Here is a 14,412-nt window from a genome sequence, read left to right on the forward strand (position 1 = left end):
CAACTTATATGAAACTCATCAGGTATAAAAATCCATCACATAGGTCCGACTGGGATTTACGTAATGCACCCAACTATTTGTACAACATAACAACATCGCAACACAGAAAATAGGTTTGTACACTGAAATTTGGAGTCTTGCTTATGACCCGGATGTTTCAAAAATTCAACAAAATTATATTTCCAAATCCACATGAGTATTAGAAGGGAGCAGTGAATTAATATGAGATGTTACTTTACAATGACTGGCCTAGTATTGCAATAGGTTCCCTGTAATGGAAAATATGAGGAATGGGGATAAACAAGGAAACTTTATTATCTAAAAGTGTACAGCACATTATACATGAAGAACACAACTTCAATGGTGGTACTTATTAGTTCTACATGTGTTTTGATTATTTTAATGTAAGTGTAAAGAAAAACAGATGCAAGGCACCTCACAGGGTAGTAGGGCTGACAACAGGGAATAGGTTCAAATCAGCTGTTTAATCTCTTAGCGACCATCTATATGCCTTGTTATGGCAGCCAGGCAGTCATTGTATATAGTGCAGAAGCATTGCATTTATGAGTATATACAATCTAATGATTGCAGTCCCCTAGGGAAACTTAAAAAGTGTGGAAAAAGCACCTCAATCTTACCACGTTTTTCCACTACTAAGTGTGGAAAAAGCACCCCTTACTACCAAAAGCACCCCTCACCCCTTAAAGGTTTAAATCACCCCCTCTTTCTATTTTCAAATAAGAAACATAAACAAAAAAACAACATGTTTGATATCGTCACATGCAGAATAGTTTGAATTTAAAAAATTATTTATCCTACATGGTGACCGGCGTAAACAAAAAATAATATCAAACACCTGAATTGACGATTTTCTGGTACCGATAAAACCTACTAATCATACTGCAAAAAAAGAGCTATAACTTTTCTTTGTAGATGAAAAAATTAAAGGTTATACAGATCAGAATATGATGATTCAAAGCCATGGTTTTTTTCATTAAAAATTTTGAATTTTTTAAAGTAAAAAAGGGCAAAAAGTAAAAGTAAACCGCCTATTGCTGTAATTGTACTGGCCTAAAATTTCAGCCCAGAAATATATTTTTTTTTCTGTTTTGCAGTATGTTTCATGATAAAATGAAATGTATCAGAGTTATGACTCTTTGAATGTGAAGAGTAACAAATTTGCCAAAAATCTCATATGGGGGAAGGGGTAATGGATTCTCCCATGATATGGTTGTGAGCAGTTTACAACCAACTATATGCCTTTAGGTCCACCTCAGAGTTGCTGATGTTTGAGGAGTTCAAGTAAACAGTAAATAAATACATAAATTAATAAAGCTAACACCTGTGGCACTTTTATTGTATGTCCTAATATAACACATTTCATGGTATCCCCTTCCTCAAAAGGACAAACAAACAGAAAAATAGATGTTTAAACTGACATTTAAATCTCCATCAGATTCGGTGCCAATGAAACCTATTGGATTTTTTTCACTCTCTCCCTAACAAAGCAGTAGCTAAGCCTGCCTGTGTTCTGTCTTGGTGTCTCTGTTACTAGAGACAAAAATCCCCTAAGAGCATGTAGTGAACACCAGACTGCAGAGAAGGGAGACACCTAATGGCCAAAACTTTTTTCCATGGACGGTAGAAATCTGTCTACTAACCTGTTATCTTCTGTAGCAAAGGACTCAGGTCTGGCTCATCACACAGACATTGTATGAAGACTTTTTTCACTTGACCTTCGGCTACTTCTAAATCTTTACTGATCGCGATTTCTCCAGTCACAGAGTACATGTAGACCAACAGTAAAAGAATGTCTTCCATGTTGTAGTCATCCTCCCCTCTTTCATTATGAGGCTTAATCCTGGGATTAAGTTGGTTGAGGACTATTGTAAGCTCTGATCTCCCAGTGTTCTACAATGACAAAAAAGGTACATGAATAGTCTATATATATTCACATAATAAAATAATGTTCCTGTGACATAAGCAGAAGACCATTAATGGTTTGCAGAATATACAAAGTAATACAGAGTATAATCTATTTACTTGACTTCCAAAATAAGAAAAATGGATGTGAGTTGCCAGCGATGAAAGCAGTATCCTCTACCCAGCAATGTTCCCCACTGTGCAGGGAGCCATCTTGGAGCTGAAGACACCCCTGTCCTATCATTGGCAGGATTATCTAAATTTTAATTTTTCACATCCTGTTTTACAGTGATTGTCAGAGGTATACATTGGGATCCATTATCCATGGGAAAAAGGATCCTGCATTGTACACTTTTGTACTGGTTACTTGTGCAGCATGGTTTGCTTCCTATTCCATACACAAGCAAAGGTATACCAGCATGTGCGGGGCACTTGTCGAAAGGTTGTGCGGCATCCATCAGGTAAACAAATTTGCCAAAACTTGCCTTTATCCATGTTTGGCTTTATCCATGTTTTCCAGGCAGTCCTTGGACTGCATCCACCTTCTTCAGGGAACGGGACTGAAATGCCAATCAACCAGGTTTGTGCAAACCCGAACTTTCGGCAAGTTCGCTAATCTCTAGCTCCTATGGATGCGTCTGTCATATGCACCATCAGGATTCACAATAATCACACTCAGAGCATGTGTTGTTGATATGCTACTGCAGATTTGATGCTGCGTTCCTCCTTTATATTGATTTACACAGCAGAACACTTATACTGTGTGTGACTATACCCTTAAAATCATTCTGACCTCATATCTTACTGTCCTCTCTGCTGGTTTAATCTCAGCTGGTTTATAGCATTGTTCATAGATTCCTAAACTTTTAACATAAATAAATAAATCCAAACTAATGTCTGAACTTTCAACCAAATAACATAATGGTTAAAATGTTTCCTATGACAGGACCCCTACAGCTACCAATCAGATGTAAATGTTTTACAGTGGTTTAGCCAATTTGTAGTTTGGATAGGTGCTAAAAGAAAAATCTGTGAAATTTAAAGGGGTTTCCTATCTTAAAGGGTTTAGCCACTTGGTCAGTAAAAATGTGTATCTCATAGAGCTAAAATTAGACTCTTTTCTTCCAGGCTGTACTGTCTTGCTCTGTGGTGAGTCTGTCCATAAGATGGTCGACATAGAGGAGGATACTCCATAGAGGACCATACTCCACCCCCAGTGTCCACCTTTGAACCTGTATATGCCTATGGTGGACCCTGGGGCAGGGAATGGTCACATGCTCCTGCATGTTCAGCCATCTTAAGGACAGAATGACCACAGAGCAGGGCAGCACAGCCTGGAGGAGGGAAGTAAGATTTTAGCTCTATGAGGTACACAGAAAGCTGCTTTCAGTAAGGGCTGTGGGTACACTTGCTATTTTTGTACCCCTTAAATATAAAAAAAACCCGGTGCTTCTCCATGTGAACAGTGTACAGTGACATCACTGGGGAGTCTTGTGGTGGTTGTAGTATTGTTGGACTGGGAGGAAATGAAAAGGTGATGACTTTTTTTTAAGTTTCAAATTTTTTACCATCTCTTGCTCCTGGCCAATTCTGCCATTAGTCGTAAAACCCCTAAAAAAGAGAATTTAGAAAATAATTTCTTTCACTGATTGGAGAGAGATACTGAAATATGCTGTTTTCTTTTATTAATATTTATTATATAATTTTTTGTACATTCTTATGGGGGCTGCCATCCTACCTGATCTCTCTGAGGTCACCTTGATGTGGTGAGATGGTACACTCTATTTGATCAAATGGTTTCCTAAGAACCTCATTTGAAAATGTCTGCATATTAGCCACAGCAGCATGCAACCTGCATAGTGTGAACAGTGGTATTGGAGTGCTGGCCTCTTTTTTAATGATTAACAGCATTTAGTGGCATACTTTAGGGCATAGACAAGATTATTTTATAATGTAGATAGTAAAATGGAAAATTAGGGGGGGAAAAAGACACCAAAAGTTCCTAAAAAATGTTTAACACAAGAACTTGATTTAAACAACAGGTTGATTTCTGATGACACATTCCCTTTAAGTCCTTAGAAAACTTTATTCTTTATGGGTCACAACACAAAACAAAGTTCAAGCAAATATTTAAAAAAAACTTTACAATGTAATAGAAGGGGCCGATACATAAACACTGCACCCCACATGCTGGCACCACATAATTTTCCAACAGCCGCAATAATTTTCCAACAGCTAAAGGAAGTTCAGTGCTCAGGATGGGATATGACAGGCAGCTGAAAAGTCCCAAAACCACACTATAATTTTAAGCTGTTTTGTTAAAAAAGGGGGAGCTGCTTTTTACCTGCAACCAATACTACAGTGGATAATAATGCAGACAGTTTACCAACAAATTCATAAATGGATGACTTGCCATCTCAAGGGGGTTACAGCTACAAGAGAAGTTAAGAGTAATGGTCTGGTTTACACTGCTCACTCTTTGTCTTATACTGTATATACTATTACTTAGTACACAAAGTTGTAACCTATCACATTACAAAGAAAATATATTTTCATCACCAGAGATATTATATATCTGGCGGGAAAATGTCAGACAATATGTAGTCCATGAACACTAGAAGAACTATTAATGAAATCAATGGTTAAAAAGATTTTACACATAGTACCGTATTTTTCAAAGCATAAGACGACTTTTTAACCCTGAAAAATCTTCTTAGAAGTCGGGGGTTGTCTTATACGCCGGGTATGGTCGCCCCATGGGGCGACCACTATTAAAAAATCAAACATCTAACTCATCTATGACCCGTTCCCGGCAGCCACGCGTCTCCCGTTCCCCGTGCAGGCAGTGTGATGTACACTGCCTGCGCCGGATATCCCCTAAGCTCTCCCGGGTGTCTTCGAGCTTCTCCGATGAGACAGCTCTCCCGGCAGTGGCTGATGGGAACAGGTCACAGGTGAGTTAACCGTTTTTTTTTTCTTTAGCTGCAGTTAACACCTGCCTGACCACAGCAAGTCAGGCAGGGGTTAACATTTTCCAGTGTATAATGTAAACCCCTGACAATCTTTTTAAAAGCTAGGGGTCGTCTTATACGCCGGAAAATACAAGATAAGAACAAAGATAAAAATACGAGATGAGAACCGAGATAAAAGTGATCATATGCACAAACAGAACTTTAAAGAGGTTTAACATCCTCAAGAGTTGTTTTTTTAATTAATATCAACTGTTTACTTATTAGACAAGACATACGGTACAAAAGAGTTCTGTATGGTATTACCAGACTGCAGAGAGTCTACATTTTACCCACCAAAAATGTACTATCTGAATATTCTATAGTGAATTGGATTCATAGTTATAGATGGAACATAATTTATGTAGTTCTGGAAACGTAAAACACTTGAGAGATTGAGTCATTTCAGTGGGAAGGTGTCCCAAAGGGTCCAGCCATTCACAGAGGATCCAGATGCTGTCGGGAGAACTACTCACTGAATTTCTCCTGCAATTATGTCAAGGCTGAGAGAGTCTCCATGTATCTATCTACCCTCAACCCCTAAAACACAGGGATGAACACTGAAATGTTTTCTTAACCAACGCTCCGATGAAGATTCATATTGTGAAACACACTGGAGGTAACGTCTCAAGACAGAGATACTTTCTGAGATGAGGGAGCCAGATGGTTTCTACATCAGTTACACCTCGTGTGTAGTTTCATGCCTTCTAATTATAACATAAATAAAAATACCAATTAAGTTTTTTTTTAAGTTTTCTATTCTTAAAGGGGTACTCCAGTAAAATATTTTTTAAATCAACTGGTGACAGAAAATTATACGGATTTGTTATTTACGAATATTTAAAATTCTCTATTTTCCAGTTCTTATCAGCTGCTCTATGTCCTGCAAGAAGTGGTTTATTCTTTCCAGATTACACAGTGCTCTCTGCTGCCACCTCTGTCCATGTAAAGAACTGTCCAAAGCAGATGGGTTTTATAGGGGAATTTCCAACTGATTCGGACAGTTCCTGTCACAGACAAAGGTTGCAACAGAGAGCACTGTGGGCTGTGGAGTTGGTAAGCCGCAGCTCCAACTCAGACTCCTGAATTTTATCAGGACTGACTCAGACTCTGATTCCTGCTCCTTCATAAATGGCCGGTCATATACCAGGGGAGTTATTTATCACACTGGCTCAGCAGCTTCTCCCTAATGTCCTACATGATCCTGGGGAGACTTCTGAGGGAATGAGAAAAGATATAAAGCAGCTTCTCCTGTGTGTGCAGTGGATGCACCAGTCTCCAGCCTCCATGTCCTGAACTACTCACAACTAAACTAGATGGAGCAGGTGGTCTTTTCCTGCTGACAGTCTTCTATGTTTCTAACTAAATATTCACCATACACACAGAAACATTGCTAACAATGCCAGATCCCTATGATATAGAGGTCAGCCATAGTGATATACAGGGGTCACACATAGTGATATAGAGAGGTCACACATAGTAATATAGAGAGGGGTCACACATAGTGATATAGAGAGGTCACACATAGTGATATAGAGAGGGGTCACACATACTGATATAGAGAGGTCACTGAGGGTGTGGGGGCACGCCATAGCATACACACACACACACAGCCTGATGCAGCCATAGCGCACAAACACAAAGCCTGCTGTAGCCATAGCATACACACACACAGCCTGCGGCAGCCATAGCGCGCGCACGCACACACACACACACACACACACACACACAGCAGCCATAGAACACTGAAGAAAAACATCAAATTGAGGACAGAGGTTACTGCTACACTACTTATGTCTTCTCCTCCTCCTCTATATTACACAGGATATCTTCATATTACACTGCTGCTCATACACTCACCGGCCACTTTATTAGGTACACCATGCTAGTAACAGGTTGGACCCCCTTTTGCCTTCAGAACTGCCTCAATTCTTCGTGGCATAGATTCAACAAGGTGCTGGAAGCAATCCTCAGAGATTTTGGTCCATATTGACATGATGGCATCACACAGTTGCCGCAGATTTGTCGGCTGCACATCCATGATGCGAATCTCCCGTTCCACCACATCCCAAAGATGCTCTATTGGATTGAGATCTGGTGACTGTGGAGGCCATTTGAGTACAGTGAACTCATTGTCATGTTCAAGAAACCAGTCTGAGATGATTCTAGCTTTATAACAAGGCGCATTATCCTGCTGAAAGTAGCCATCAGATGTTGGGTACATTGTGGTCATAAAGGGATGGACATGGTCAGCAACAATACTCAGGTAGGCTGTGGCGTTGCAACGATGCTCAATTGGTACCAAGGGGCCCAAAGAGTGCCAAGAAAATATTCCCCACACCATGACACCACCACCACCAGCCTGAACCGTTGATACAAGGCAGAATGGATCCATGATTTCATGTTGTTGACGCCAAATTCTGACCCTACCATCCGAATGTCGCAGCAGAAATCAAGACTCATCAGACCAGGCAATGTTTTTCCAATCTTCTACTGTCCAATTTCGATGAGGTTGTGCAAATTGTAGCCTCAGTTTCCTGTTCTTAGCTGAAAGGAGTGGCACCCGGTGTGGTCTTCTGCTGCTGTAGCCCATCTGCCTCAAAGTTCGACGTAATGTGCATTCAGAGATGCTCTTCTGCCTACCTTAGTTGTAACGGTTGGCTATTTGAGTCACTGTTGCCTTTCTATCAACTCGAACCAGTCTGCCCATTCTCCTCTGACCTCTGGCATCAACAAGGCATTTCCGCCCACAGAACTGCCGCTCACTGGATGTTTTTTCTTTTTCGAACCATTCTCTGTAAACCCTAGAGATGCCCTTCTGGCACCAACAACCATGCCACGTTCAAAGGCACTCAAATCACCTTTCTTCCCCATACTGATGCTCGGTTTAAACTGCAGGAGGTTGTCTTGACCATGTCTACATGCCTAAATGCACTAAGTTGCCGCCATGTGATTGGCTGATTAGAAATTAAGTGGTAACGTGCAGTTGGACAGGTGTACCTAATAAAGTGGCCGGTGAGTGTATATAGTCATCCAGCATCCAGGAAGTGAACAGCACAGATCTCCCCCCACACAATGGACTCTTCCAGCACAGAAACAAGCTGCCAAATAATGACCGACAACTTTTCCTCGACCCCCCTTATCTAATAGGGCCAGTGTCCTGTTAGAATGTTGCTCATAATATATATGTTGATGAGCAAAACTTCATATCAAAACTCAATTTTAAATTGTTCTAAGATTTTTTTTTTTTAAAGCTGGAGTTGGAACATTTTTTCCGACTCCAACTCCACGGCCCTGCCAAACTGAAAAGAATACACCACTTCCTGCATGACATCTGACAGCATCTGATAAGCACAGAAAGGCTTGACATTTTAAATAGAAGTAAATACAAATCTATTTTTGTATTGACACCAGTTGATTTGAGAGAAAACATATTTTGCCTGACTACCCTTTAAATAAATTTTACTGAGTAATAGTCATCTGACCTATGTTTTAGTAAACACTTGTTTCTTTCCCTATGGAATAACAATCCTAGAGCATCTTTTTTCATAACCTCTGCCACTCTACCTGGAACTGTCAGGACTGGTTGGATATTGTGAGACTGTGTGGGATCGCACCCCAACTGGTAAACCCAACCCAGTTGCTAATTTATTCATAACATTTCTTGGACAAATAACAAAAACAGTACCACAACAAAAAGAAGCACAGTGGGCACTGCTAAGTAAGAAAAATTGGGTGCAACTCAACACATATAAACCAGACTAGTATGTAAAAGAGAAGACAAAAGTATATGTGCTTAAAATGGATGCACTCCACAAGTATTATATCAGAATATTATAAATCTTTATTGAATACAAAAAACACACCACAAAGAAGGTTAAAAACACTTAAAACATGACCACAAAGGTCATATATAAATACTGGTGACCCCCACAATCATTGGGGTAACATCCTAGTACCGAGAAACAGAGGTAATAATAGTGCACAGAAAGCCAAAAATAGGATGGAGTACTAAATAGTAAGACCAATGTATCACAAATAATAAAAAATGCATTAACGTCTGTAAATAGCACCGGATAAATAACCAAAGAATTGCAAGGAGTACCACAACATATACCGTCCAAAGAGCTCTGCACAATCCCGGTACATTGGCACCTAAACCCCACGCGTTTCGTTATGTCCCCATAACTTTATCACTCGCTCCTGAAATTGGTCGCATCAAATCCAGAAAAATTGTAATAAATAGTGATCAAAAAGTTGCATATATGCAAACAAGGTACTGTACCAATAAAAAGTACAGCTCATGGCGCAAAAAATGGCACGTCTTATAGCCCCATTGTCAGGATTGTATCTTTGCGGAGCGTGATGCGCCCCTCAGCTCATGCTGTGCAGCCGAGAAGGCGCTGATTTTCTTGTATTCTGTTTGTGTGTTTTGTTTTGCAGTGTCTGAACACTGCTTTATCTGCTCACTTGGTTTGGTGAACACACCCGACTGTACCTGCTAATTTCTGTCTGGCCATGTCATGGTTAATCTGTGTTTTGGTTCTGCTGTGACTGGCAGGTCTTCCTGCCAGTGGATGAGTTTTGTTGTCAGGTGTCTGTGCTTTGAGATCGGGGGAATGGTCCAATTACATTCTGGACCAGAACCCTGGCCTCCTATATAACTAACCCCAGTCTGTGTATTCATTGCTGGTTATTGACTTTGTCTCTGCCTGCTAGTGTCTTCTGTTTTTTGCATCTCTTGATCTTTGCTTTGTATCTTTGACCTCCCTAGCTTGCCGCCTGCCCCTGACCATATTGCCTGTACTTTGACTACGCCTATTGGATTCTGATTTTGTACTTTTGCTGCCGATTGTTGTGACCCGGAATGTTTACTACTCTTTATTGTGTTTGTTTGTCTGTCTTGTCCTGTGTGCGCCTATACTAGTATAGGGAACGTCTTCATGGTTGTCCGAGGCTGCCTAGGGCCGTTTGAGGCAAGTAGGTAGGAACAGTTGGTGGGTTCAGCATCGGGCTCACTGTCTTGTCTTTTCCCTGCCGTCCAGTGCCTGACACCCATAGACCAAAAAAATAAAAGCGTTATAAGCATGGCAATAGAGCAATTTTAATGTTTATTTTTTAAAAAGGGTTTTAATTATTTAAAAGCCATCAAATAAAATAAAAGTTACACAAGTTAAATATCGTTTTAATTGTACTAACTTGAGGAACATACATAGTTACCGTATAAAGGATTTCTTGGTGGTCTCTCACCTCAAAAATGCATGTTATTGTTGATGGACAGTGCTGTATGGATGGGGCTTCACGGCCGTCGTGCCCCATATCCCTGCCTACATCTGAGCTATTGGACCTGCCCTTCTGTGATGTCATTGCTGCCTAGGCCCCGCCCTTGTACAGAATATAAGCTTAAGAATAATGCTGAGAACACCTTATAAGAAAAGGGGGTGGCAATATCAGTTTAATCTACTCTTCTTCATCAGTCTGAAATTCATCTTTATGTCTTTATTTTCTAGAATTGTTTTGAGCTCCTAAAGCTGTTCTAAGTACATTAGGCTGGTGTCACACACAACATTTTTTTTTTCTTTTTTTTTTTAACAGACACTGCAAGAGTGGGTTCAAAAGCCATGGAAAATATAAAAGAAGGACTTATATGTGCTTTACTCATTCTCAATTCCTGCTCAATCCTCAGGTCTCGGCTCAAAAACTGCTGTGACTGTTTAGCTAAAAAAAAGAAAAACCTGCTGTGTACAACGCTTGCCATACAGGGGTTCATACTATATTTTCACTTTAATGTACCTCAGCAGGTTAACAGAAGGTCATAACTCCACTGCAATTATTTCTCCTATGATAGCATAAATACTTTATCAAAGGTGCCTATGGGTTTGTAGCATTGAACAGGTAGGTATCATTCACCATACACAATCTCTGAACTAGTAACTATTACTGTGAAATTCCTTCTTACTTCAGTGGCAACGCAAGGGTTGATTTGGTTCATTGGTTTTAACAAGAGGCTGGAATATTGCAAGTGTGAGACCTCTGTTTCCAGATGTATCTTAGCTCCTTTGAAATACATTAACCATATGGGATGTCTATAGGCAGCCCTATAAATTAAGCAAGGTTATTGCTATTCCCAGAATAGCATCTAGAAAACCGTATGTTGTTCAAACTTTTTTCAAAGCTTTTTTTTCCACCTCCACCTAACAATTTTCACAAATGTTCACCTACAACGAAACATATATACAACTAACAACAATGCAGAAAAATAATATAGAGATGAGTTTACTACTACAAATAAAGCAACACAACCTTTTGTAATAATTTATCCAACCTGCTCAATGCAGGGTTCACTATCAGCAGACCCCAACTGAATGCCAGGGGTCCCCTATAATTTTGGTTTCACACATGGCAATTTTTTGGAAAGCTGCCATTGCTATTTTTATGTCAAACCCAGAAGTGGATTCAAATGAGATGGAAAATATAAATGGGGGAATTGTACTTCTTTTCCCTTTTTGGCGCAAAAACTACCGTGTGTAAAACCAGCATAGTTTTAAATATCACCTTGCCCATCATTTATTAGTGGTACTATTATTATTGTTACTGTTAGTAGTAGTACTACCATTGTGCAGCATTGAACACCTATAAACCCATCCGGTGTAAATGTAAAAGAAATATTGAAAATTCACTGATATATACAAAAGACTTTATTGAAAATCATCGCAACAATAAAAAGGAAAAGGGAAAAAGGAAAATAAAAACAAAGACCTGGGAGGTGGGAGACCATACAGGAGGACAGGTATATGTTACAATTAAAGTGCAAGTGCAGATATTAGGTACAGATAATATAGCTCATTACAGCCAGGTTGTAAACAGTAATATAAAGTGCAAGTACTAGAATATATACCAAACCACAGGCTGCATAGCTAGATCCACCCAAAATGTTAGCAAGTGCACATAAACAAGATTACCCGGGAATACAATTCCCAAAGCCTCAGGCCTCCCACCTCCCACTCCTCCAACGTTGTTTCGCTATTGGCTTCTTCAGGGACTTTGGGAATTGTATTCCCGGGTAATCTTGTTTATGTGCACTTGCTAACATTTTGGGTGGTATGGTATATATTCTAGTACTTGCACTTTATATTACTGTTTATAACCTGGCTGTAATGAGCTATATTATCTGTACCTAATATCTGCACTTGCACTTTAATTGTAACATATACCTGTCCTCCTGTATGGTCTCCCACCTCCCAGGTCTTTGTTTTTATTTTCCTTTTTCCCTTTTCCTTTTTATTGTTGTGATGATTTTCAATAAAGTCTTTTGTATATATCAGTGAATCAGTGGGTTTATAGGTGTTTAGTGTTATGAATAGGGACCATTCGGGTATCCCCCCTTTTTTTCTTTTGGGGTATAGTTTGTTTACTGCAGAATTCAGAATTTATAGGTGTATTCTATTGTGCAGCATTGAACAGAGGATGCACCACTTCAGTAATTTCCCTAGTGGGGTCACAATCTACTTTTCCTGTCTTAGGTCAACACAAAAAAGACATACAATGGCAATCTACCTATCTTTTCAGATTGTGGATGGAATCCAGAGAACTTTTAGGAACTCCCTGCAGTTTCAGATGAGTGAAATAAAAAGAACAGATTTTTTAAATATAGGATGCAACCGCCAGACAGACTATTGGAGAAGTCATGCTAGCATTGGGTCATACATAACACACGTGTATATATACAGAAAAAAAATAATCTTAGGTAACGTTTGTACTTAGTGAAACAGCCTTGGATTTTCAGTGTGTATTGAACATATAAAAAGCCTGTACACACCTACCCTGATAGAAGTATCCATTGCTTTAACATTTTCAATATTCAGATTGATCATAAATAACTCCATAAGGCAAAGCTGATATCAAGCTTGAACTCTGCCTTAATATTGTAAAAACTGTTCCCTTTTATACTATTTTTGGGAAACATCCTTCATTTTGTTTCCTTTGGTTTATTATTTGCATAAGGCAGATGATTCTGCAAAATACTCATACTGGCCCTTGCCATAACTAAAAGAATATCTGAGAGCCCAGGAAGAATAAGGTATTGGAAAAAATAAGGTATATTTTATTCTACATTTTCTAAACTTTAGTTTACATACATTCTGCACTCCACAAATGTATCATACATGGTTTATAATTTGTTTCTATGATAATTAAATGTAACTAAATACTTCATACTAATACTAAATACTAAAACTAAAATTAATTGTAGCACCACATGTCATCTAGCAAGAAAAATACAGTAAGGATTTTTTCGTACCATTAGGTTCATCAGTCAATAAATTTATTAAAGAAATTATCTCGGAAGAAAAGTGGTATGCCTACACAACATCCCTTTCCTTCCACTTCAGGCTCTACACTAGGCATACCACTGCCTAGAGCCATGGTAACAAACCTATGGCACACGTGTCAAAGAGGGCACTCACAACCCTCTTTAGCGAGCGAGTGACAAAGCACAAGGCTCCAAAGGGGAATCCAGGACAACTATCACAGATCCCCCAGGTGAGTAAGTGCTCCTTTTAGGTGTATGTGCATTTGCTATTAGTGTATGCTTTGGACCCGCTGGTTACACTGACCTCTGCCCTAACGCAGGCACAATGAACATTCATGCACTGCGGGGAAAGAAGGAGGTCAGTCAGCTGCTCTTTGCAGGAGTGTAGGTATGTATGTTTTTCAACACATACCTAAGAATCCAACATTACTTACCTCCTGGGGCCGTGGAGTAAACAGCGCTCCCATCATAATGAATAGTGTCCCTGTTCTGTATATTATGATGGTTAAATTACTGTGTTGGCACTTCACGATAAATTAGTGGGTTTTGGATTGAAGTTTTGCACTCGTTCTGTAAAAAATTCACCATCACTGGCCTAGAGTGTTGTGTTACAGTGTGTAGAAATTAAATTTTTCTAAATTAAACTTTCCCAAAATATACCTCAACTCTTTAGAGTATCAATTTGAGGTTCAGCATCTTCTGGTAAAGATTATTTACATTGTGTTTACTCCGCTATGACTTCCCGAATGGCCACCCAACAGGGAAGTCATGTCCTCTGGCAGGTAGGTAGAATAATGTGACATTCCCAAGATGTGTCAGTCTCCGTCGCTATGGGAGGCATGTCATCATTTAATCATCTCTAATGGTTTACAAGCTCTCCGGGCCTCAATATTATCAATGTGTTTGTCTGTTTTGTGTTCTTACTTTACAACTCGTTCAACTTACTCCACACTTCCTGCTGCGTGTGACATCTGTTAGATAGACTATTGTTTATCTATTGTCAAAAACCTCTAATAAAACAAAAATGACCTGGAAGGGACTCAAAGGCTTGAAATAAGTTTCCACTCCATACAAACCTGAGCCAGCAAAAAACTCAGCCACCCAGATGTTCTCCATTTTGCTGTTCTTGTGTTTAGACATTGTCTTACATTAAGTTGTGACAGAACAATT

The 14,412-nt window shown here is 39.4% G+C and overlaps 1 protein-coding gene across 1 annotated transcript in view; it reads right to left on the reverse strand.

The window, feature by feature from the left end:
* SCFD2 (sec1 family domain containing 2) overlaps positions 1-14,412 on the reverse strand; it is a 398,883-nt gene that overhangs the window by 247,336 nt on the left and 137,135 nt on the right. Inside the window, 1 exon segment of the mRNA XM_069977619.1 lies at positions 1,662-1,911. Within this exon segment, the coding sequence (XP_069833720.1) occupies positions 1,662-1,911 (250 nt within the window).

This window comes from Dendropsophus ebraccatus, chromosome 7, assembly GCF_027789765.1.
Source record: "Dendropsophus ebraccatus isolate aDenEbr1 chromosome 7, aDenEbr1.pat, whole genome shotgun sequence".
In the NCBI taxonomy this organism is placed as follows: Eukaryota; Metazoa; Chordata; class Amphibia; order Anura; family Hylidae; genus Dendropsophus; species Dendropsophus ebraccatus.